At 49.4% G+C, this 24,890-nt stretch overlaps 9 protein-coding genes across 9 annotated transcripts; 5 read left to right on the top strand and 4 right to left on the bottom strand.

Annotated features, from left to right (window-relative positions):
• Positions 1-91: 91 nt before the first annotated feature.
• On the top strand, positions 92-1,645 carry AtWU_10439 (fungal chitosanase of glycosyl hydrolase group 75 family protein; the record flags this gene model as incomplete). Its single annotated transcript, XM_035505543.1, has 1 exon — positions 92-1,645. The coding sequence occupies one exon, from the start codon at positions 92-94 to the stop codon at positions 1,643-1,645; it is 1,554 nt and encodes a 517-aa protein (XP_035361436.1).
• A 2,851-nt stretch (positions 1,646-4,496) lies between these two features.
• On the bottom strand, positions 4,497-6,406 carry AtWU_10438 (putative glucan endo-1, 3-beta-glucosidase eglC domain protein; the record flags this gene model as incomplete). Its single annotated transcript, XM_035505542.1, has 3 exons — positions 4,497-5,029; positions 5,089-6,274; positions 6,350-6,406. 3 exons carry the CDS (start codon positions 6,404-6,406, stop codon positions 4,497-4,499), a joined length of 1,776 nt encoding a protein of 591 aa, XP_035361435.1.
• Positions 6,407-7,451: 1,045 nt separating this feature from the next.
• Positions 7,452-9,149, top strand: AtWU_10437 (Hsp70 family protein; the record flags this gene model as incomplete). Its single annotated transcript, XM_035505541.1, has 7 exons — positions 7,452-7,491; positions 7,590-8,182; positions 8,250-8,294; positions 8,397-8,466; positions 8,519-8,823; positions 8,953-9,059; positions 9,116-9,149. 7 exons carry the CDS (start codon positions 7,452-7,454, stop codon positions 9,147-9,149), a joined length of 1,194 nt encoding a protein of 397 aa, XP_035361434.1.
• Positions 9,150-11,733: 2,584 nt separating this feature from the next.
• On the top strand, positions 11,734-13,868 carry AtWU_10436 (glycosyltransferase family 2 protein; the record flags this gene model as incomplete). The annotated part of the gene is made up of 3 exons (XM_035505540.1): positions 11,734-11,947; positions 12,037-13,149; positions 13,351-13,868. The coding sequence occupies 3 exons, from the start codon at positions 11,734-11,736 to the stop codon at positions 13,866-13,868; spliced, it is 1,845 nt and encodes a 614-aa protein (XP_035361433.1).
• Positions 13,869-14,243: 375 nt separating this feature from the next.
• AtWU_10435 (MFS transporter) lies at positions 14,244-15,922 on the bottom strand (the record flags this gene model as incomplete). Its single annotated transcript, XM_035505539.1, has 3 exons — positions 14,244-15,451; positions 15,505-15,620; positions 15,672-15,922. 3 exons carry the CDS (start codon positions 15,920-15,922, stop codon positions 14,244-14,246), a joined length of 1,575 nt encoding a protein of 524 aa, XP_035361432.1.
• Positions 15,923-16,468: 546 nt separating this feature from the next.
• AtWU_10434 (methyltransferase family protein) lies at positions 16,469-17,137 on the top strand (the record flags this gene model as incomplete). The annotated part of the gene is made up of 1 exon (XM_035505538.1): positions 16,469-17,137. One exon carries the CDS (start codon positions 16,469-16,471, stop codon positions 17,135-17,137), a length of 669 nt encoding a protein of 222 aa, XP_035361431.1.
• Positions 17,138-18,648: 1,511 nt separating this feature from the next.
• Positions 18,649-19,797, top strand: AtWU_10433 (MIP transporter; the record flags this gene model as incomplete). Its single annotated transcript, XM_035505537.1, has 4 exons — positions 18,649-18,907; positions 18,984-19,538; positions 19,589-19,659; positions 19,717-19,797. 4 exons carry the CDS (start codon positions 18,649-18,651, stop codon positions 19,795-19,797), a joined length of 966 nt encoding a protein of 321 aa, XP_035361430.1.
• Positions 19,798-19,986: 189 nt separating this feature from the next.
• On the bottom strand, positions 19,987-21,757 carry AtWU_10432 (tetratricopeptide repeat domain protein; the record flags this gene model as incomplete). Its single annotated transcript, XM_035505536.1, has 3 exons — positions 19,987-20,379; positions 20,445-21,705; positions 21,750-21,757. 3 exons carry the CDS (start codon positions 21,755-21,757, stop codon positions 19,987-19,989), a joined length of 1,662 nt encoding a protein of 553 aa, XP_035361429.1.
• Positions 21,758-22,264: 507 nt separating this feature from the next.
• AtWU_10431 (O-methyltransferase) lies at positions 22,265-23,771 on the bottom strand (the record flags this gene model as incomplete). The annotated part of the gene is made up of 5 exons (XM_035505535.1): positions 22,265-22,578; positions 22,627-23,087; positions 23,136-23,259; positions 23,306-23,432; positions 23,487-23,771. The coding sequence occupies 5 exons, from the start codon at positions 23,769-23,771 to the stop codon at positions 22,265-22,267; spliced, it is 1,311 nt and encodes a 436-aa protein (XP_035361428.1).
• Between the last annotated feature and the right edge of the window lie 1,119 nt (positions 23,772-24,890).

Here is a 24,890-nt window from a genome sequence, read left to right as displayed (position 1 = left end):
TACCCAGACGCATCATCACAAGGATTCAACCTACTTCTTCGCATCAATCAAGTCTACCTTTACCATGCATGAAGCCAGCTGTCATCTGAGAATGCTTCCCCGCAAGATATTGTTGCGTCTTACTCAATGGCTGGACCCTATATCCGTCGTCCATTTATCAAGCACTTGCAAGGATTTCAAGGCGGTCCTACGAGAAAAGTATACCTTGGCAGCCCTGAACCATGCAACTACTGTATGCAAATATGTATATGTTTATAGGGGTTTGGATGAAAATATTTTCAGACGTGCTACATCCGAGGATACCGACAGAGACAACATGGCAAGGTTACCTCGACTAGAAGCCCTTATCACAAATAATGACCGGAACCTTGTCGAGAAGTATATCGACGCAGGCATCGATCCCAATATGGAAATATGGGGACACGGATCGGGATCATTATTGCTACGAGCTGGCCGATGTACTAGGATTGATATTATCGAAATGCTACTCGGAAAGGGGGCCGAACCCCGGCAGACACTTTGGTCATCGCCATCGGAATGGTCTATACTGGATGAGCTGGCGAACTGGCATCAGTACAACTTATACTCGACGCATTGGAAAGAAACAACTCTACTCTTCCTTGGGTGTGGTGTCATCTTCTCAAGCCTGAAAATGGCCGAGCAGCTATGTGGCATGCAAGACGCGCCACATGTCCTTGAGGTTGCGCTTGGACAGGGCCTGAGTATCCACCACACATTTAGGGAAGTGGATACAAATCACGATGGCATAACTGTAGAGCGCGAAAATATATCTTGGTTGCACGCTGCTGTTCCTAAAGGCACTCCTGAGATGATAAAGCACATACTCGACCGAGCGCCAGAACAATTGACTGCTCTTGAGATTGTTCACACAACCAAGATACCTTGGTATATGCTCTGGCATTCAACAGGCAACCATATGCTATATCGATTTGACACTCATCGAAACCGATCGCCCCTAGATCTAGCAGTTGAAAGGGGCAAGGACAAGATTGTTGGGTATTTACTCGATCTGGGAATTAAACCTACTTTCGAAACCCTGGAAGGTGCAATCAAGCTGGCCAATAGGAAACAAGACAAGTTCTACTGGAATTGTCGACTTGACCCTATGGAATGGTTAGAATGGAAGCTCCAATGGGTTGATTTGGTGCAGATAATTGCAAGTAAGCTCGACATTGACGGCGCAGAGGCTACTTCGCTCTTTGAGCGAATCTTAGATTATGCCTCTTGGGCCGCTCGACCCGGTGGTGAAGATGATGGAAGATTATATCTGTCTGGCCTATTAAAGAAGCTGAGCCCCCGTACCCAGTTACTCTATGCAGACCGACTTGCGTTTGATGATTATGAAAATAGCTTGACTGAAGCGAGAAAGAAACTCAAAGAGCTCGCGGGAGAAATTGATCAATCGAACTCCGAGTGTTGGCAAGCTTGGAGGAATAAGGTATCGAGATATGGGTCTATCAACGATGGAGTGCTCGAGAGGTATCATGAAATGCTCGAGGACATTGAGGACCATGTGGAAGAACTAAAGTTTGCCGAGAAAAAACTCCAGTATATTGCAAGGCAAGTGAAAGGGCTCGAAGAGATCCTGCAATTAAGGCGTGAGTCTACCTTGGATTTGCCATAGAGACTTGCCGATGTCTGCGGTTGATCATGCAGTTAGATTCCGATGAAGTTCCACTTGCGCTTGTAGTGTACCGAGTGTCTTTGGACGAAATTGATATAGACAGGGTATAAATGTTTCTTTTCGATGCATTTTACGGTTGTCACGTATATTAGTTGTCTTTATTCATCGATTTCAATATTATATAGAACCTTCTGTATAGAGTTAATTAATATGCAAGTAGCCTCCATCAAAGCAAACAGATGATGTCGAATGACAATGTATAATGTCTACTATTTTATGTTGAATGTAATATACCGACCCCCAGCTGTAAGCTTCATGGCCACATAAGCGGGCTTTGCAATAATGTGTACCCTGATAAAGAAGACTTGTCAATGTCAGAGGCCCAGAAATAATGGATGGTACTTTGAGAACGTATTATCGGCTAGAAATACATGTTATTTACCTATGTAATCCTGCTCACAGATCATCACTTACCATAGTTTATGTATCCATCTTGTAATACAAGAAATTGTGATAGGTAGTTGTCGATGGCGGCAGCATCAGGGGCCGTATCACTTAGAACGCTTTCGCGGGTGTCTCCGCCGCTTGGTATATCCATTTGTTGGATTGAAAAATATGAGCACTGAGTATGGCAAAGGTTCGGTTTCTTGCCAAACAACATCTCTTTTGTAGATAACCCATTTGCCAGAATGTGGAAAGTAGCGTACACATGGACTTTTGTACCATATGACTCACAGGAAGTAATGGGATCAACAAACAGCAACAAAGAGAAGTGAGCTAGAAAGGTTTCGGACTAAGAGAACAGCGACCACATGATCAATCCATCTGAGTCGCTTTTGCGCCCGGGAGAAAAAGTGATGAAAGAGATCTTATCCTACAGAAATACTCTTTTTACACTGTACAAGGGAGATATCCTCATGCCCTAGAAGAGGGTGTAATGTGCAAAAAGGTGCTGCCCCCAGACTACCTTGCACCAGAGACAGCCCACCAGGTACCCTGGAAAGCCTTCTGGGCTGTAAATGGGAATGGTGTCCACTAACGGTAGACGCTCTTCTGGGTGCACGTGCCACAACCTCCTCTGTCTCACTCGTTACCCGGTTATGCGACATGGGCGGGTACTCGAGCGCGTTAACTGAGCTTGTAATGAACGAAAGTCTGGACGTTCACTGGATTTACCCGGGAAAGCTATTGTGCACAGATTATACTGACTCAACACTACTATATATTGCTGCTTCTGTAGGAACCCCTGCACTCCTGGAGGCGATGTTTACCCGTGCACCTGACCAACTTCACGTTAGTGTGACAGGGAAGAGCCTGTTATACAGATTCATGCCTGCTTACTGGTCCGCAACGTGTTTTGAATGGTCAGTGTGCGGAAGAATGGTATGCCTTATACCTATTGTTGAACCTGTCTATAGGGTTATATGGCTTGGCCCCTCCCACATATATACTCCACTATGGTAGCAAGACCGAGAACGAGTTCGGCTCATTCGAACTTGCGTGGGAGGACTCCTTTCTGTTACCTGCCGGATGTCTCGATGTTATGGATATCATGGCAACTAGAAATAAACCTGATTCTCCAGAAGCTACTTCAAAGATTTAAAGCTGTAACGAATTTCTCTTTCGCGAGAGGACTACTTTGAAAGCGAGGCTTTTCCAGGCAGCCTGTTTGCCGTCCTTGCTGGGCAATATATGTCTTCGTATTCGTAGTTTGTACCTTGACAAGTTTTATACAGTAATTTATGAAGAGGATCTGGATGAATTGAGGTATATTATTGGCTGGTGTAAAGTCGCTCTCCAAAAGGAGATATAAAAGGGGAAGGGGAGCTTAAGAGTAGCGTAACAGATACATCAAAGAACTGCCTTTCTTTGTTGTCATTTTTTAGATAACATGGGAGGATACAGCAAGGAATAGACGATCTTTGGAGAGGGTCGATGCTTAATCCTGAATCTCCGGAAACGTCTCAACGGGTTGGGTGACGGATACTAGTTTGTCATGCTGAGGCGCGAAATTACGTGTAGAGCAACGAAACAACGAAAAAGCAAGCGAACGAATGCGAATGCAGCATAAGAGTGTGTTGAATTAGCTATCTAGGTGCTTCTAGCAAAACAAAGCGAAGAGGTCCTTTGTGTGGGCGGTCTGAGCGCCAGACACGTGACTACGCCTACACTAGTTGCCTTAACATGTCATGTACATCAACCCATTAACTATCGCATCTTTCAAATACAGTCACTGCTAGATCTGTGGTCGGCATCTAGTATGGCTTTATCATGAATTTCCTTCCTCGTCAATACAAAGATACGAACAGGACTCCACCCATTGCACTTCAATCAACAGCTCGTTACGCCATAATCAGGTCACATCGACATATAGCCAGGCTCTCTTGAATATTCGTAAAATGAACCAGTATACTGAGCTTCCATCAAGGGAAGCCGGACGCCGCCCCTGGGAAGCATTTCCTGAAAGTCTGGACTTTCCGTACATCAGATAACGCCAAGCCACATGTAAAACAAATGTTAACGCTACGATTCAGGGACACAGGTAGATGATGCAAGCCACAAGAACAAACACTTTTACTCTTTAGTGTCTATTCACGGTGTAATCCACTGCTTGATAGGCGTGTAGGTAAGAATCATAGCTCTGTTTGAAGGTTGTGGGACGGGCTTTGCCAAGGATGGTTTGAGTGCTCAGACTCGCCATGAGAATGGATATCTACGCTTGTTAGGGCCCTTGTAGCACCTCTATCTTTGTGAACTTGTTACTTCTCGTATAAGAAGGAAGAGGAATGAATTAGACATCAATAAAACATGGGAACATGCGTGAAGATATTCGCAATGAAAACAGTTGCTATCATTCTGGGGTAGGATCAGTCATCTTGACTGTTGTCTTATCTTCCACAAAGACATTCGCTTTAACGATAAGCTGGCGATAGTCAGGAGAGGTAAAACCCCCACAGAAGTATACCGCTGGATACCTCATGCTCATAATCCGGTGGCCATTGAGGTGGACACTGTCAAAAGCTTGGGAAGAATCTGCATCCATATCTGGGTTCGACACATCGAAAACTCCTCCGAGCTCATGCAAGTTGCAAAATACTACATGATGGTCGTCCTTTGATAGTCTCACAGAGAGTTCTGCGGCACGCTGATATGCTACTGTCAGACTCCGCTCTGTAAGCGCGACTGATTTCTCGTCCGGTGAAGTTTTTAAAAGGGGCCCCAGTAGTTTGTGAGACATCACTTGCTTGACCATATTGTTGATCATGAGGTTTCGGCGGGCGATCATGCTCTTGGCGAAATTGCTTTGATCAGCACGGACGTTGGTGCTGCAAAGACGGGCTGTCCATAGGCGCCATGATTGAGCTAGAAACCCTTCCTTGCCATCTGAAAATAACAGTAAGATATTACGGAATCGCTGCCTAACGGAGAGAAGGGTTACTTACCAGTGTCGAACTTTTTAAGTAGCTCATGAAGTCCGGTACCGAAGCGAGTAGCTCGTGGCAGAACGTCCTCGTCAAACTCGGTCCCTTCTCCTGGATGAGGCACAATGTACCAAAAGGGGTTCAGAAAGAAGCGTTCAAGACAGTCCTTGACAAGGAATATGGTCACGATCTCCGTTCCAAATATATCACCTAGTTCAAGAGCACCAAGGATTTCATTCAAGTCAAGTTGGGCACAGTAGCCATCCAAACTTTTGACGAGATCTTTCTTATAGTTCGCGGAAAGACCGTCCAAGACGGCCGTTTCCTCATGAGCGTGGAGTCTTGCCCAGTTTTTTAGGAGGGCCCAAAGACCGAAGAACTCTTTCTCGTAGTAGTCATGCGATCTGCATTCCCAGCCGCTAGGGTCAGCGGCCAAATACTGGTTTTTGTGTAGTGCCTCAGCTGTCCAATCCTCCAGACAGTCTACCCGTTCTTTCATTCTTTCGTATTGTGCTTTCATATCCTGGCATTGCTCCTTCAGCCTAGCGGATTGCTTTGTACTGCGATGGTGTTCATCTTGCAGTAATTGGTGCTTCGTTTTGAGCTTTTGATGTTTTCTTTTCTCCCTCGATAATTGCTTATACGTCTTCAGATGTTGTTTGCTCATCTTTTGCTGTTGTCTGTTTATGTCTCGATAACGTCTGTTCAACTTCCGATCTTGTTTCTTTGATCTTCGATACACTTTTTGCTTGAGGTTTTGGTCCGGTTCCCTCGAAGAACCGACATCATCTGGTGGCAATTCCTCAGCAAACGGAACAAAATTTGATCGCTGTTCCTCCACGGTCTCTTCATTGTTCGTTGGCTGTTCCCCAGGAGACTGGACGTCGTCTGGTATCGGTCCCTCCGCAGACTCGTTATTGTCCGCGAGCTGTTCCTTAGGAGTGGCGATATCAGTTGGTGGCTGTTCGATAGGGCACTGCGTATCGTCCGGTGGCGGTTCCTTCACAGACTTGACATTATCTAACATTGGCAAGGCTTTAGATTTGGTACCATGACGGACTTCTGTTTTCGAATCCTCCATGGCTCGAATACGCTTCGATCTCCGAAATTCGACGGCGTGTAGATGTCCCTCGCCGATTCCATCTTGTGTCCCATCCGAGGACGGCTTGTAGGATGAAGATGCTGATGGGGCAGGGGCAGAGGACTCCTGGATGTTAGATCTCGGGGGCCATTGGAGGGAGGGCGAGATAGACAGATAGAGTCACGTGCTCAGTGTACGTACTTTTGCATTAGCCTTTGCGTTGTGTTTTGCCTTGTTCCTTGCCATCTTGGCTGCCATTGTAGATAGAAGGTGATATGACCACCTCTCTAACTGAGCATTGGATAAGGCGGCGGCCTTGGGTGATGGTAGAGATAGCTTGAGGATGAATGAAGGTGTGTAGAACTGTACTACCCGGGGAACGCGGAAGGGTTGGGAAATGAGGGGAAGGTGGAAGAGCGCACAGTGGTGCACAAATGTAAGACAAAAGAGAGGCTAGACCAGAATTTGGCTGCATCGATGCACAGACTGTAATTTGTCCGACAGCGTTTGGCTCGATGGCACAGTCTGACATGGCGTCTCATTGTTGATCTTTTGTCTATGTGGTACAAAACTCGTCAGTTCCGGGCGCCTTTCTTTCAGCTGGCTGGGGCCGTGTTCTTTGTCAAATTGGGGCGGAACGAGAAGATGGCCTAAAAAAAAAAGAGTAGGGGCAGCCAAGACGGTTTGGACGCCACGGACTTCATCGCGGCATCAATACAAGCTCCTATAGATTGAGTGCAAGAAAGAGTGGCCTTCCTCATTGCTTATGTTTGCGATGGATAACGATATGGGAACGTTGAGATCATATTGCCACTGCCCTGGATCAAGCACACACGCACTCTGTAACCCATCGAAACGGGACAAACAAATACTACAGATACTTATGCGTGTATTGTATTCAGCAAACGTAATTCATGCAGCGAAGACGCATGAAACGAAGAAATTCCAGCGAAGATTATGGATTACAGAAATAACTGTTGTGCTGCCATCGAAGAGTGACTAGGATTGCTTGCAGTATAACCACCGACAAGATTTTCGTTTGGCGTGACCATTATGTGGAAGTGTCTAGGGTGAGTGCACCACCTTGTGTAGATGAGTAGCTGCCAGTGCATCATCATATGATCCTGCACCTTGGATAGGAACTAACTGTGAAACCGCGAGCCACTATATAGGGAGGTCTTCGGGATATGTCTGCCTCTGACATCCTAACACTGGGAATCGAGAACAACAAAAGGATAATTCGGTTAACTAGTACGCTTCACTGCGACAGTCTTTTATTCGGACGTACTTTTACATTCTCAAGATGCCACTGAGAGTAGCGGAAGATGGAAAAATCATGGTCGGTGTCGACTTCGGCACGACCTACACTGGCACGTTATCCTTTCCAAAAATGCCATTCTCTTCTGAAATATAACACGTTGCTGACACGCAATACTCACAGGGGTATCCTACTCCTTGAGGAGCCTTGAAGTGCGAGGAGGGGAAGATAATGATCACCTCATTGATGAGTGGCCCGCTGCCAATTCCAGGGAAATAACTGCAAGTAAAGTCCCCACGATCGTCCAGTACGAGCATAAAACCGTGAGAGGTATCAAGACACTAGAGGCGACCCGGTGGGGGGCCCAGGTACTGGCGAGCAAGGAAAACTGTTCATCTCTTTTCAAACCGTTGCTTGAACCTAACTTTGATCGAGATCATGATCCTTATGCGTTTTGGAATTCCACAGTCGGTCACGGGGGTTTTTTCTTACCGGAAGCCAAGGAGCCCTCCGATGTCATAAAAGACTACCTGGATTGTGTCTGGAAGTATTCAAGCAAAACTATTTTCAAAAATACCCGCCAAGGGCCTTCCTATCACCCGGTACACTACACTATCACTGTACCGGGAATCTGGGCAAGGGAAACCCGCAAGGCGCTGGAACGGATCGTCAAGGATGCCGGGCTAGCAACGAAAACAAATGACATACTGACTATGATTCCGGAGCCCATAGCGGCAGCAGTGGATATCTTTAGAAAAAAGGCGGATACATTCCAGGTACGCTATGGTAGATCCCACTGCTACGATGTCGGTAATGATAGTTGACAATTAGCTAATAAATTAGGGTGACGTCGTCATGCTCGTATGTGATATTGGCGGAGGAACTATCGTGAGCTTTACCCTTAATTTCGTTATGTCGTTCTTTATCATTTTTTACTATGTTTGGTGCCCCTATGGTTATAAATCACGCCTGAAATCCTGGCATACATAGGATGTAGGATCGGTCTTCATCCGTCAAACTGAGTTTGGCCGCTATATTCGGCAGCTCGAGCCAACCCGAGGTATTCACATTTTGCATAACTCATTACCAACGAAGCTAATCCATCATACCAGGGGACCTTGGCATGTTATCAGTGGAGGCGGCTTTCTACAGAACAATGTATGAGAGGTTTAAGGACACATTCAAAAATCAGAACACGGAGTCCATAGGTCCAAGTAGTGCCTGGATTCGCGAGTTCCGGGATTGCTTTGAGAGATTCGCCCCCGAAAACCTAGAGGAGCACGGCTGGGAATGCCGTTTGCCGTTCTGGTCACTACTATCGTCTAATAACCCGGACTTTTACGACCGTCGCCGGAAGGAAATATTCCTGTCCGCTCGAGACATACAAGCGTTTCTCGACCCTGTCATTGATATGGCGGTAAGTCTGATCAGCGAACAGCACCATGCTGTAGCCACAGCCGGATTTGGTGGTAAAAAGCAGGCAAGTATTTCCTGGAGCCTAGGCAGAAAACACAATGGAGACAATCGTAATTGACAATGGACGTAGCATGCTTACTTGGTCGGAGGTGGGGCAGAAAATGCCTACATCTTACGGTCAGTCAAGCGGAGGATAAAGGATAAACATGCGCTAGATGTCTACACTCCTGACAAGCCGTACGTTGATCAATTATTTGACGACGTTGGTGGAGATTGTAACTAATGTTTGTTAGGCAACTAGCCGTCGTCAATGGAGCCGGAGTTTAGGGCCTCGATGACGTGCTATCTATCCACAAATGTCCCCAGCATATCGGGTTTGAATGTGCCCAGCAGTATGACGCAGACAGACATGGTCAGCCACGACCGGAGGTCCTTACACGAGACCCTGTGGACGGTAGAGACATGGTTACCGGGGCGGCGATCTGGGTGTTCGATATGGTAACTACAATTCCTCGCGTTCCGACTTTGGTGCGTGTCTGCTAATGATGTGATGAATAAAGGGGAGGACATATCATGACGGTGCAGTGGAAACAGAAAATGTTACGGAATACTTTCTTGACAGCGAATTTGGAGACCGCCATAAGAACATATTTGTGTCAAGGGATCCACGGCCACCGGCTTTTGTGACAAGTAAGTCTCCTTTTCTCCCCTTTTTTCCTTTCAGTTCTTTTTCTTTCTTTAATTGTAGACCATTACGAAATGTTGTGCAACACCGGGGAAGCGGAACTCTGCGGCGAATAAGCGGAGGGCGTTTAGAGAGGCCTCGTGATGTCTCACACCTCGTTTCTGTAACCCACGATATTGATTGATCAAATCTCGGCCGATTACAGGATGGACTGTGTCAACTCGCAGGCTGGACATGTCGGTCGGGATTATTGCGGATAGTTGCTGAAGCAGATGTCTTTACCGCCTCTGTGCATCGTTTGGGGCAATGCACTGTATGTGAGGAACCCATTACTGCACTTGGGAACAGGCCTGCGAATACTTTCTTCTATATTCAGTGTAAATTTTTCTTGGTTCGTGGACATTCACAATCACGCGACTATCTGACTTGACACCAGCACGAATTTATGGATAATATACGAGCGACACCTGATAGCCTCTGCCTAGCTGTCATCTTCTTCTTTCTTTTTTTCTTTCTTTCCTTTTTTTTTTTTTTTTAACTGGGGGTTTTGACTTTATTTGATCTCATTTTTCTGTTTTATTTATCTACTTGGTCGTGTTCTGTTCTTGTCTTTTCCCACCCCGTGCCGGAGTATATAGTCAACCTTAAAACTATTTTTATCACCGAGGCAAGACGGGAGGACAGCTTACTGTAGGCTTATTCAGGATCCGAACGTAGCTCATCTACCTGTGGCTTGGGCTTGCGGCTATTGAGTAAATGCGCACTGCTTTATCTCCTCCGTGTTTACGATAGTCGTTGAGTGTTCTGTAATGAGACATAGCCCATCCCATGGGGTGGCAGTGTAATTTACTTCCTCCGCCATAGCAACATACTACACAGGGCTTTCAGTTAACAACACCAGTCTTTTGTTATGACCACGCCATATAGTGTCCCCGATGGGGCCATCTTTGAGGCTCTCGACGAGTCGAAAAACCGGACTCGAGACCCCAGACATGTGAATCACGTGATTGTCCGACATCCCAGATTGTCCACATCCCGATCCTTCCTTCTATTGGCTGGCGTGCTGCCGGATGTCCCCGGAACCTCAAAACTGAAGCAGCAGCCCTGAGGTGAACGAACCCCTGCAACGATTTCCCCCAGCCGTTCCAATTAAGCGGGGACTTGATCTGACAAGCAATTGACAGGAGATCGATCATCCAGCACATCCGCTCCATGGCAATCTTTTCTCGTTCCTGTTGTCTGGTGATGGGATCGAATTACTGATCAGGTTTTTCCCTCCCGGTCCACCCTGCAGCCTGCGGGGTGCCGATGATGGGGAGAGTGGCGGCGAAAAGACCCTACCAGTCGCAGTCTAGACTAATTGAGGGCGAAGCCTCCTTCAACTCTGGATAGTGAGCTCTCCAGGGTCGGCCCGGAAGATGACAGGATGCCAGGCAATTGGTTGCAAAGAGGCGGTCTGGCCAATGCATCTCCCCCTCCCTGCCGAATGCACTGTGCGCCCCAATCACTGGCCTTCACAGCGGATTGCCGCCTAAAATTCACGGATACCTGCTGCTTCAACCTTTCACAACCACCACCACCACCACCACCACCACCACCTCTTTTCATTCACAACGCACTTGACTGCACCGGGCTGACCTGGATGGGCACGGTCCTCCTCTCCAGATGCTGGCTGCACTTTTATCTTCTCACTTATCGCTTAATGCAGCCCTGTTTTTTCCGTGCAAGTAAGAAGATCAAGGGGATAGATGAGAGGAGAATGGAAAGCGCATCATGTGAAAGTTGTCAATTAAGAATACTATTCAAGCCTCCAGTAACAAATCTAAGTGTACAAGATGAATCTCCTACTCCGCCGTCCAAGATCACCAGACATCCCGACTAGGGAATTAGTGGAGCACGTGTGGTAAATTCTAGAACCCCAAGGCAAAAGGGGGCGGCCGCACAAAAAGCCCGGCCTGTGATGCCCTTGGAGACTTTTCTCCTTTCTCTCATTTTTCTCGTCGACCATGCGCTGTGAGTGTGTTTGTATTTCACGGGTATTGTGTGCATAGTACCGGCCATTGCAGTGGTGTGGTGATCCATGCTCTGCTACTAAGCACCCTGGCCAGTTTCACGAGCAACAGAGTGTCAGACTCGGTGGAACACTCTAGCTGACCACGCATCATAAGCTGCTTTGGTTTTCAGGGTCTGCAGCTGACCGTGGCCTTCGTCACGCCGCTCCGACAAATGCTGTCTAAACTGCTCTACAACATTCAGGAGCTCCCGCCTGACCATCGCGTTATCGCGGGACAGCGGCACCGGCGCTTGCTCTATTACGTAGCCCATCTGGCATCATGGACCTTCAACTTTTATCTCGTCCTTCGACTAGCTCTGTGTTTCTCTGCCGTGCAACAAGATTGGCGAATATGGCTAACTCTGTTGGTCGAGATCGTCCTCGCCAGTATGTCTATACCACCGTGAGCTGCCGTGTTTCGGCATTCCGGCTCCCTTCCTGAGCAAACGAGGACGCGCAAGCTAATATGCTGTCAGATATTTGGCGCCATGATCAGCTTCTTACCTTATTAGGTGGCTCGGCATCAGATGGCCAACCACGCAAAAGACTGCGATTACACGGCGTCGACGATCTACCGCAGGTGGACATTTTGGTGCCCTGCTGTGGAGAACCAGTCGACATCATCCTAGACACCGTGCGCGCTGCCTGTACGATGGACTACCCGACTTCCAGCTTTCGGGTCCGTGTACTGGACGACGGTGCTTCCACAGAGCTCGAGTCTGTCATTGCATCACTGCGTACCGAATGGCCTCACCTCTTCTACCACACCCGGGGAAGGCAATCCGGTAAAGTCTTCGCCAAGGCTGGTAACATGAATTACGCCCTCTACACCCTGCAAGAGAAGGCGCCACCTGAGTTCTGTGCCATCTTCGATGCAGACTCCATCCCCATGCCTCACTTTCTGAGGGCGACGTTGCCCCATCTCCTCCAGACCCCGGAAGCAGTGCTCCTCACCACCCGGCAGTACTTTTACAACCTCCCATCAGGTGACCCCCTGTCTCAATCACGCCTCCATTTCTACACATGTGAAAATGCAGAGCTCGATCGTCGGGGCCTTGCTCAGGATGCAGGCTCTGGGGCCCTTTTCCGGCGACAAGCCATCATCGATGCCGGCGGATATCCAACGTACTCCTTTTCCGAGGATTGGCAGCTCTCGCTTGTTCTGAAGGGTCTAGGCCACCGCACCATTCAAGTCCAGGAGCCACTACAGTATGGATTGGTTCCGACGTCCCTGGATGGACACATTGCACAGCGCAACCGGTGGCACATTGGCCACTCCCAACAGCTTCGGGTGTTGATGCCGCCCACAAATGAGACGCTTCCCCGCTCACTGCAGTGGAGTATTGCATGGAATGGCATCTTCATCATGGCTGGGGCAGTTGGCTGTTTGATCACGTTTGCGATGGTTCCATTGCTTCTGGTGTCGGGTCAGCTGGTCCCAGACGTTTCGCCACTGCTGGCCAAAGCACAGTTCCTCTTGGCTGTCCTCCACATCGCCTTAACCTGGGCGTATGGACTTTTGCAGAGTGCACATACGGGATTCGAAAGCTTTCCGTTCTCTCGTTTTGAAAATATTTGGCTGGCTGGAGGTAAGATACACATTGTTTGTTTTTGTTTTTCTGTTTTACACCCGCGTATCGTCGTTGCCCGTTCTATTATGGTCATGAAGGGGGTCTGGATTTCAATGCCACTACTCTGTTCTAACATTTTCCTCACATTGCATCCCTCCATGAAGATTGAAGCTCTCTCTTGCCTTCCACGTTGATTCAAGACATAACTAACAACAACAGCACACATCCACGCTGTCGCTCGATTCCACCTTCTAGCCAGCCGACCAAAAGGCTCCTTCGTGACTGGCAGCAGCGCCAACTCATGGAATCGCAGCGCGACCCCGACATCCCTCCAAAAGCTCTACCACAATCTGTGGCACAACGGGATCGCATACAGCGTTGTGATTCTGCTTGCCACTATTGCATCCATCGTCTACTCGATCTACTCGGCCATCACAACCACCGACGATGGTTTGCTATCCCGCTTGCTCACCACAATTGCCTGGCCGCCAATGCTTCACATCTGCTACCTCTCCATCGCCAGTTACTGGGCGCCCGTCTCCTATTTGCTGAACCCGCCGCGGTATCCGGAGCGGAAGGCTGGCTTGGCTCTGTCGGAGACGGGCGTGGTACTTCCGAGTGCGGAGGTCCAGAAAGCTGCTTTGGTGCGTGGGGAAGCGCCGGTCGGGTTTTATCGTCAGTGCGTGGTGGTTGTGTTGGTTCTGGGTGGGTTGCTGTTGGGTGGATTGGCGTTGTGAGTGATAGAGATGGATTGGTTGGGTTGCTAGATTAGATTGCGAGTAGACGTGGTGGTGTTAGGTGGTTTGAATATGAAAAGGCTTATGAATGACCCATGAAAGAGTTCGATGTGAAGCAAACAACAACTGGTAGGATCCGCCTGTCTAATTCACGTTTGATACTATATACACCATCGAAAAACAATGAATCTACACTTCGTAGATATAGCCAGAGAGCTCAATATTCCAATTCAACTTCATCTAAGTCAAAACCGATCTAAGCACCCATGCGACGAGACAGTGTATACAATACAACCCATGTAATACAATACCGTTACCATCTTAACTCGACCCATCACAACCCTCAATCAATTCCTCATCCCATTCCTAGCAAATCTACTCCACCAACCTCTCCACAAACCTCGACTTCGCTCTCAACCTCTCCCCAAAGTAATAAATCCCCAAGAGTCCCAAAACCCCCAACCCACTCACACCCCCAAGCACACTCGACCCCCTCGCCATGCCCAGATTCTTATACAATGGGATCCCGAAATGCACGGCTCCAGCAGCCAACGTACTCCGACAGAAGTCATTGGCTGCAAACAGACTCGCCGCGTACTCGGGATATATACTAGGTATATACATGGACAGACACTGCAGGATGATGAACACTGCGCTAGCGTACATTGTCACGCCGATGATGCTGACGATCCAGTGGATAGAGGGGCGGAGGGTCCAGCCGTAGAGGAAGAGGGAGATGGGGACGAGGAAAGTAGCTGGGATGGCGGGGATGAGGTGTCGTTCGTGTTTTGTAGGGGGTGTGTGGGTTGAGGTGGATTTTGGAGAAGTGTGGTGATGGTGTTTTCGGAGGTAGTTTGGGAGGGAGAGGTATGTGAAGTAGGCTGCTACTGCGAGGAGGCAGCCTACTAGGACGGAGAGGTAGAATAAGCTGAGGGTTGTAGTGGATACATTATAGACGGGTGGGTAACCGATGGGGAAGGCGTCGAAGAAGGTATAATACGTGCCGTAGATGAAGGAGGTGTAGATGTTGGCGAAGAGAATGGCAGGGTCTTGGAGGGTAATTTGGACGGGTTTGACGAGGTAGAATTTCAGCTTGGCGAGGGGGTTGTCACTTTCACTAGTATTGTTGTTGTTCTGGTTGTTGCTGGTATTGAACGCACTGCTGCGGTATCGTATGGTCGGGGCGTAAGTTTCAGGCAGGAGGAACAGCAGGACGCATACCGGGCCGGACATACAGGCGAGGAGCCACATGGTCCATTTCCAGGAATTGTTGTTGACCAGGCTGTTGGTGAGCAGGGGTCCGAGAGCTGGACCGCAGTACGCTGCAGCTACCCATAGAGCGAGGGCGTAGGGGAACTGGGATTCGGGGTACAGATCGTGCATGGAGGCGCCGCCGTTGGCGAGGCACGGGCTGCCGAAGAGACCCTGCATGAAGCGAAGGAAGACGAATGCGCTGTAGTTGGATACTTCGGCGGCTCCGATCGTGACGAGGATGAATGCTACGAATGTACCGAAGTAGACGACCGAGCGTCCGATTCGGGGGATCTCGCTGAGCGGGCCCCAGAGGAGGGGTCCCACGCCGTCTGTTGAAGTGAGTATAGGGTTATGGGGTAGCATTGCATGGGGTGAGGCGTACACCCGAGCACATAGATGGACAGCCCTAACATGGCGCGTTGCTCGGAGAGGTGCAGCTCCTGCATTACCAATGGGACGGCGGTAATGAACATGGATGACCCGGAATACACCACGAAACTGTACTTTTAGATAGGTACTCTTTTTCGGGGTGTGATTGGGTTAACTTACGTGTAGATGTATACTACGAGAGATGTGATGACTCTCTTTGCGAGAGGCCAGTTGTGTGGATTCTCGCGACTTGCTGCCCAGTCCTCGACTGTAAGTGTCTTTTCTGAGTCGGATGAGTGTTTTCGCCGGTGGGTATGTCCGTCGATCTGTTTGGGTGTCTCTTGTCTGACATGGTGCTCTGTGTGATCAACACTATCGGGTTTATGCAAAAAGGATCTCACAAAGACAATGCAAGGTATATCCGGCGACATTTTGACAACAGTTCACAGACAAGATAGTAGGTGGGGTAAAGGGACAGTCAGGTAAGTAATACGGGAATATTGGAAATATAAAGTACCCGAAGATGCATTTTATCGCCACGTCCGAGGTACAAGCACGCTTCACAAAACTCAATCCAACAAAGTTGTGTAGCTTACCATTGAGACACAGCATGATCCACGTGTAGGAATGCGGTATGACATGTGTCTTTCCCGATGTGGTAATCGACCACCTAGCTGGAACAGTGCAACTGACCCTGGTACAATGAAGTCTATACAAGGTTTGCTGCATCATGGTGAGGAATGTGGGTCCCTGTCAGTGTGACAGGTTCACCTCCTCGTTAGTCTCGCAACACCTTCCACAGCAGTGGCACGGTGGCCTCGGATGCTTGCATGCGCATTGACAAGGCTAGAAAGCTTAGCAGAACGACATCTCCTGCCGGATCTTACCTAGAGGGCGCTCGGCCCTTTGCTAATATATTTTGGGTGAAGACTTGCGACCCCAGACTGAGATCGGCTTTATGAAATAGTCATCTCAGAATGCAGATCATCTTCTCACTTGTTTTGGCGGTGACTACCCTGCTGAACTGCCAAAGCCTGGAGTGCTCGAATACCTCATCACCAGTGGCGACCGACTCTCTGAAGAAGCATGGTGTGGTCACTGCGTCCTCAATCTACCGCGTGTATTACCTCGCAGTGGGCCTTTTTCACGCTCTACTCGTCACTCTTCCACAAACACAGCAGCAAGCGCTTTGCCCGAACTTAGAGCATGTCCGACATGATCACCTTGCTCTCACTCACAAAACCACAACTGCTCTCGCATTGATCTGCCTCGGTAGTTGCATTCGTATCTACGCCTTCTGGCAACTAGGCTCATGCTTCACGTTTTATCTCTCAAAGCCTGATCGTCTTGTCACTACGGGCATCTATCGCCACGTTCGTCATCCAGCATACGCTGGATTAGCCATCCAGGCCCCTGCAGTGTTGTATTTCTGGGCAAGAGAGGATGGTGTACTTGCATGTTTGATGTCAGATTTACCACTATTGCCTGTAGTGACCATCGTACACTGGTGCTTCTGGGCTGTAGCTCTGCCAATGATCGGATGGGTACGTATCAAGGAAAAGGAGGAACTGCTAGAGAAGACGTTTGGTCAACAGTGGAAGGAGTATCGTCACACAACACGCATGTTGGTGCCGTTCCTCTTTTAAGTAGGGATGGGCGGGCCGGAGTGGGTCATGCCATTTTTGAAGATGCTTGCATATGGTAGCGGTACACGCAACCACCGTGTTCCTTGGGACTAGCGGTAATCGGCTGGAAGCTCTTGCATGACAGTTTCGTTATGGATGAAAGTAGTTTCCTAGCTATAACTAGTCTTTTAATGTAAGAGGAACTACCCCTTATGATGACTGCGATGCCGTGTTACGATGGCACCACCGTGATAATTACAATAAAATATATGTCCAGTGCCAATTTAGGCAAGTTCTTTGCTCTCTACCACCAGTCATTGGTTGCTCATTCTGCGGACATGCATATTCAATGTATAGTATATGATATCTTGGTTCAGTTGTTAATCAACTTGGTCTGAGAGCTCCGCTGGCAGTGGTATTTAGGTGCTAACACTCGTCGGCTTAAGCCTGAATATATATTTCGGGCTACGCGTCGCGAGATCATTGACAAAATAAACACTAAATGGATGTTATACCTTTTCGCAGAATAGCATTAGGACTGCGTCTTCTCTAATAGTATTGCATCTAACTGTGTTGAGCATGATGCAACGCTAAGATCGCTGACATTCGCTTAGAAGCAGCTGGCATGTTCTGGGATTACCCCGGCCTCATAGACTAAAATTTGAGATGTCACGACTCAACAGATCATCAGATACTAGTAGCAACCTGAGACACCTTGACTAACAGCTACTCTACTCCCTCCCGTGCACAATAATACAATGCCCCAGTTTCGGTCAACGGCCGAGGGCGCTTCCGAACCATCGGAATAAGAGTGCCACTCAAACTATGGAAATAGACTCCGGCACCCGACCGAGGCGTGGCAGCTTCCGTGGTGCACAACCGTGCATTTAAATCCGAGCACAGAGACGCGCACATACCATGTTGCACCATGCGGGCTCATAGATAACCTGTTCGGAGCCGGGCCAGCAGGGTCAAAATGCCGAGTGACATCACGGACACGAAAATGGCACCGCTACTCCGGACCCCAAGCTGACTTCGCTACCAAACTGCCACACCAAGCCTCGGGGTATTCCCGTCTCATATAGAGCAAGTGGTAGCAAGGGCACGATGATAGCACAGACAGGCATCTCCACAATCAATGCGGTCGGTTGAAGGATGATCCCCACGGCCAGCCATCGGCCGTAGCTTATCTGGCAATTCGGCTCTCTCACTGGCCGATCAATTCAAGTCGACAGAAAGATTTTGCAAATAATTTCCAGAAGCCTTCTTTATCTCGGCTAAACGACCCACAATTCTGCGGCGCCCCCGAGTTTGCCGACCGACCATCACCATTTCTGCATCCCGTTTCATCCCGATCGCGCCTCTCCAGCCCTAGACCGGGGCCTCTCGATCACAAAAACGTCCCCTTCACCACGCGATCAATTGCATGCAATCCTTTCTTATCTTTCCTATCTTTCTCTGACATGCTGCAGAAACAAACCACTTATCTCGATAGCAGCAGCAGTCATCGCACCCCCTCACCCAAACGAACCATGGTGGTCACTTATCTCCCCGAATATGAAAGCGACGAAACACATCCCCAGCACCATGGGCTCGAGCCCGCCATCCCGCCGTTCGCGGGCCGCATGGGCGGAAACCAGGATTTCGTGGTTGATAGGACGGACCCCAAGAACTCAAAGGTGCTAGAGAAGGTGCCCGACGCAGCACCGTGCATGACACTAAAAGAGATATTCGACTTGCGGGGGTTCCTGAGCGTGGATCTATGGAAGTTTGCTGTGCTAGAATGCATAGGTAATTCCCCCGCATACTCCGAAGTCCTACCCCATACCAAAGATGAGCCCCAAGCTAATAGGTGTATAACCAACAGCAAGCATGATGAACGTTTTCATCACCTGCTGGGTAACAACTCACCCACTCTCCGCAACAACATCTCCCAAAGGCCAAGCCGGCGTCTACGGAACAGTCACCTTCTTCTCCCCAACATTCGGCGGCCTCACCAACCTCCTCCTCACTCCGCTGCTCATCTACACCTTCTCTCCCTCCAGCGGTGGCCACATCAGCCCCACAATTACTCTCGCCACCTTCTTCGCCCGCATTATCACTTTCCCGCGCATGATCCTCTACTTGGCTGGCCAAACACTGGGAGGCGCACTCGCCGGCTTCGCCATGCACTCCGCGTACGGCACGCGTGAATTCACCGTGGGAGGATGCCACATCGACTCGACCATGGTGTCTGCAACAGATGGACTAGTCATTGAGTTCTTTGCGTGCCTTATTTTGATTTTCTTGGCATTTGGTGTTGCCTTGGACCCTAGACAGGCCAAGGTGTTTGGTCATGCTGTTTCGCCGTGGCTGGTCGGTGTTGTGTTGGGAGTTGTTACGTGGGGAACGGCGTTTACGAGGGAGGGGTATATTGGTGCTAGTGAGTATTCTACTTCTCGAAATTAAACTACAGTGACTGACAAGCTGCAGGCGTTAATCCAGCGAGGTGTTTCGGCGCTTATGTGGCGAGTGAATTCCCGACGTATCATTGGATTCATTGGGTGAGTTTCATGTCCAGTGGCCCTATTTGGATTAGAACCATGTACTAATAATACTAGGTTGGTCCCCTGGCTGCAGCGGTGGCGCATGGGCTGGTCTATTTCGTCGATCCCCTCTGGAAGGATCCTCGTGCGGAGTAGAAATCTTCTTATAGTTTATGGTTACGGAGTGTCGGATTGTATATAGAAGTGACGGATTTGTACAAAGTGTATTATATAGACCTGTGAATACTGCCAAGAAGGCTTTCCGAACATCTGCCATGTTGAAGTGACAGATGCGATGACCCATTCTGACTACATACTTGCTGTGCTGTTGTAGGAAACGTATCATCAAAGACGAGCACAGCAGCCCTTTCCATTAACCGCAGACAAGCGACAATAACACGAAGTCGAGATAGGCACATCGGCCGACCCCAACGCAATATCCAATTGCACCTGGACAACACGAGCCTCATCCATCTTCCCAGAAGCCACCAGACACTCATGCAGTCCATGCAACCCCCACACATTATTCAATCGGCCCTTACGCCGCGGAAACCCCTGCGCCATGCCCAGGTCCTCCCGGAAGACCTGCTCCGCCTCGGGGACCCGCTTCTGCTCCAGCAGCAACCCACCTAGGGCATGCCGCACGGGCTGCATCCACGCCGGCGGGTCACAGTACGCCAGGCCATCTTCTAACTCAATCGCCCGTCGCAGCGTTGCAAAGGCTAATCGAATATTCCCCTTGCGGTACTCCAACCACCTGTTAACATCAAAGATGCGACGGCAAGGAAATCGACCTGCCGAACAGGCAAATTATTTATCCGGATTCTCGGCACCCGCTTGCGCGCCTCCTCGAACTGCTGCCGGGCGACTTCTGCCTCCTGGATACGTCCAAGGGCGCTGAAGGCGAGGCCCCTGGCGTATAGAATGTTAGCTGTCTTGCAGCAGTATAAAGCTCGGTCCTGTGGTGCTGGTAGTTCTAACTGTAGAATTTCTTCCCAGCGACCGAACCGCACCAGGACGTGCGCGTGACTGCCTAGAAAGCTCTCCGTCCAGTCTGCCATTGGGGGTGGTTTAGTAGCCAGTAATTTCGCATCAACCACCTCGTCCAATTTATCCGCAGCCAACATGGCCTCCCGCGACCGACCAGACATCATAGCGCAGTACAGCTTCGTGACAATGTTATGCACTCGATAGGCCACATAAAGCGGAGATGCATCCAATGTGGCGAAGAACATATCATCGCCTACAATAGCATCGTCACTGGAATTAATTGCCCGGCGATAGTCACCCACAGCCATATCAATATGCGCAGGCATGTGCACCATATGCGACGCATCCGGGATCATACGACGCAGTCTGTCTGCAGCAGGCAGGGCCACCTCAGGCGTAGCCGACATCTCCATGAGATGGATATACAAATGGCACAGGGCAGGATGCTCTCGACCCTCTAGACGTGCCATTGCTGTATCGATTGCCGCTTTGGCTTCGAGAGTATGAGAGCTGCTGGCTTCACCTGTGTTCATATACCACAGCTCGCGCGGATTAACGCAGATAAGCGCCTCAATGTACAATGATGCCACGTCGATATCCTCTGGGTAGGCTTCATACACGACGCGCATAGCATCTGCAAATGCCTGATTGTACTGTCTCATCTCAGTAGGTGCGGGAATGTTATCCGGGGTTGGGAACCGGGTGGCGATGGCTTTGAGCAACATGTGGAAGAGTGGGGATGCATGCGTAGCATATTTTTGGGCCGCATTGAGCGCATCCCATGCCTTTTGCACGGTGGCTAGGAGGCTGGGGATATCGAAGAAGCCCCAGGCTATATTGTAGTTCGGTCCGACGGCGTATGCAATGCCCCAGTAGGCTAGTGCGCAGGTGGGGTCGCATTCGACTGCTCGTTCAAATAATCGTGCTACTTCGCCGTGATTGAAGGAATAGGACCAAAGTAGACCGCGGTCGAACCATCGCTGGGCGGCTGGGGAGGATGTGGCCACGGGTCGGTGGTAAGAGCCAAGGTTGAAGTTTGGGTAGTCATCTGCCTGGGGCGAAGCAGCTTCGTTCCTGGAATTTGTCAGTGCGAGACTTTTGATATGGCATAGGCTTACTTGTTCATTGTAAGTGTTGTTTTGGGTGGGTGTTGTGGATGAAAGCCGTGACACAGCAGAAATCGGAGGATTTGAAACTACTATGGAAGGTGGAGACACATTATGGCTCATGAGGGGTCGTTGAGATACTGGGTAGGTAGGGAGTAGTGGGATGGAACACAGAGAATCTGCCAGGCACCCAGATTGGATGTTCTACATCGCCTAGCGATCGTCGGATCGGCTGCAAGGCTGTTATGATACGTCCTTGTGCCACATAGCTGGTTGTCAATCAACAACCCCTTGCGCTTGGTACTTGTAGCCGTCCGTTCGATGGGACTATGTCCCGAATGCCATTCTTTTTCATCGGATGTCCCAACAATATGCAAGGGAATTTAGAGCATGTCATTATCTGTGTAAAGATGGAGTTGCGCCTTGGATCATAAGGTATGCACGTATCACTTCAGATGTAATATCAGAATTGAACTGTTACTATAGTATAAACCCCTAGGTGTTCTGTTGAAGAAGTGGCAGCATCATCAAGCCAGTTCGCACTCAATAAGGCTCTCCACACCCCTCCGCACGGTCCATATCTTGGTGATCTTGAGACCGGCAGATTCCACCAGCGCCCGCCACTGCTTCTCCGTGCGTTCAGTCGACGCAAAGTCCGCCATCATGATAATGTCAAGACTGGTAGTTTCCCAGTATGCATTCGTGCTGGGGATAACATTCTCATTTAGCAAAAGCTTGCTGTGCCCCCGCTTCATAGCAGGAATGACATTGGCCAATATCCGACGACAGTCATCGTCTGTCCAGTCATGCAAAACAGAGTGCATGTAATACGCACGGGCGCCTGCATAAATGTTAGCCATTGCTTTAAATGGCTTTATACGGCACTTACCCTTGATCGGTTGTTCTGTAAAGAAGTCATGTGTCATGAGCTCAATAGCCGGATCCAGGTTCATGCTTCTGGCCTGTTCCACAACCTTAGGTAGATCTTGGAGAATAAGCCGACCTGACGCCTGTGGCCATTTGCGGCGGAATTCTGACAGGTCGTGTCCCAAGCTTCCCCCCATGTCGACAAGCAAGGCGTCATGATCACTGATATTTGCCTCGGAAACTAGCGACAACACCGGATAGAAACCAACATCCATCCAGCTCGGTCGTCCCTGGTGGTATACGGACATGTGATTGTTAAATTGGACGGCATGGATAGGGTTCTCAGTGAGGAAGTCGAAAAAGTGGAGTGGTGTCCTAAACCCACGCTGAAAAGCGCAATCTTTTCCGTCGCTGGGGTTTCGGTAGTTTGTTTTCTTGAGCTGAGCGGGGAGAGCAAGGACGCCATCAGTGATGCAACCAGTCCTAGGTCCAATTAATAATAAACATAGCCAGGATGTGAGTGTATCTTACATGCAAGGATAAGAATCACTGTATCTATTGCACATCATTGACATGGAGAATCCCGTACGACGGTATTCATCCGGACCAGTCTCTGTGATCACGCCCATGGCTGCGAGATGCTTCAGGATGCGGGCTGAGAAGTCAATTTCCATAAACATGATACCAGTGTAGTTACTTACCAAGCATGGTTGGATCGGCGCCGGTCGCTGTGGCAAGTTGGCCAGCTGTCTTTGGTTTGTCATCCTGCGATAGGGCAGTGAAAAGCCCCAGGTCGACTCCCGTTTCCAAAGCTGCATATAGTGTGCTCTACCTTACACCTTAGCGTGTTTGCACCTTTGCTTCTTAGTGATTATGGCTCACCTGAGACCAGCAGTGTCGGATGATGGCTTCTCGGGGAGTCTCAAGAGCGTAGACCAATGATCGCGCTGCATCGAGAATCTTCGTTCGCTCGTTCTCATCATTCTCTGTGAGGTAAGCCTCACCATGCAATGCTATGCGCTTAAGAAGAGTGGGGACCTCCTCAGGGGTATTTGGAGATATGGCAACGTTGTCATCGACAAAGGCCTGCTGTGCATGATCCTCCATCCTGCCGTCTGGCTGGCAGCAGCTATTGCCATTGGAGCTACCCTCTGCTGCACTTATCATGGTGGCTTATACTGTATATTGGGCAATTGATAGACCAGATGAAGGAGAATCTGTGAACGACAGGTCATATTGCGGACGACGGTTCTGTTATATCAATAGCGGATGGCCCTATGAACCATAACTTGGTGCCGTGGCCTATCGGAAGGTACAATAAAGAACAAGGCTTGAAACTTGAGAGGATGGTCAAGGTGGGAGAAACTATCCCAAAAGAGTATTTCGTGGCCGCCCTTACCGTGCTCCATTCCAAGCATCGCCCTCCTAGTTTAGGGGCTTCACCGTTAGTGGCACAACGTGGCGGGAAAGTACCGACAGGAGGATCGTGATCATCATTGGACGCGTACACGTACCTTTTTTGAAGCCATACCAGGGGGTAAATTAGATACTGGGTACATGGACAGATTGGGAAAGGTTCTTCCTCGGGTATCTACGGGTAGACCGTGCCCTTCTGAATCAAGTATCAACACATGCCGCCTAGACATTCATTCCTTCCATATTGGATATGAGCTGATACAGTCGGCAATAGGTATAACAATGTGCGACTTGGATCAAACTTCAAGAAACTCCACTACTGCACAGTACCTGACAGATGGAGCCTTGACACGGGAGCGTAGCAAACTATCACAATAGCTAGGACACACCATTGCTGTTGGTCTGACTTGGCGGTTGTCCATTCAGCCGGATGGGCCCAACGGCGTGACCCAGCCCGCTGGTGTAACTTGAGAATTGGAGTCCTTAAAAGGTCCAATATTCCTTTTAGAACGGGCTAGCGATCCTTCGGCGTTTGAGTGCTCCATTCGGAACCTTTCGTGGTCATACTGGCTGATTTGATAGTCTCCTAATATCTACACTTCGTTTTTGATCGTTGTATCCCGGTTCATAACTCTGGAGCAAGGACCAGCAAAAAGTACCACCTCACTATTGTATTACCCTTGAGGAAGCCTTATGACTGGTATATTGAATCAGACCCATCACAGTGGCTCGGGGTATAATGGTTATGTTAAGCTTCCTCTCAACGGCGTGGCGGCCCCACTACCCGTCTGTCAACTGACCATATGGATCCAGTCCTGCCAACGGGACATCCAGTTTGTCACTGTTCGCCTTGTCTATCCACCGGTGGCA

Source organism: Aspergillus tubingensis, assembly GCF_013340325.1.
Source record: "Aspergillus tubingensis WU-2223L DNA, scaffold_13, whole genome shotgun sequence".
Classification (NCBI taxonomy): Eukaryota; Fungi; Ascomycota; class Eurotiomycetes; order Eurotiales; family Aspergillaceae; genus Aspergillus; species Aspergillus tubingensis.
Note: the sequence above shows the minus strand (reverse complement) of the source record. Positions and strands in the feature narration are given on the sequence as shown.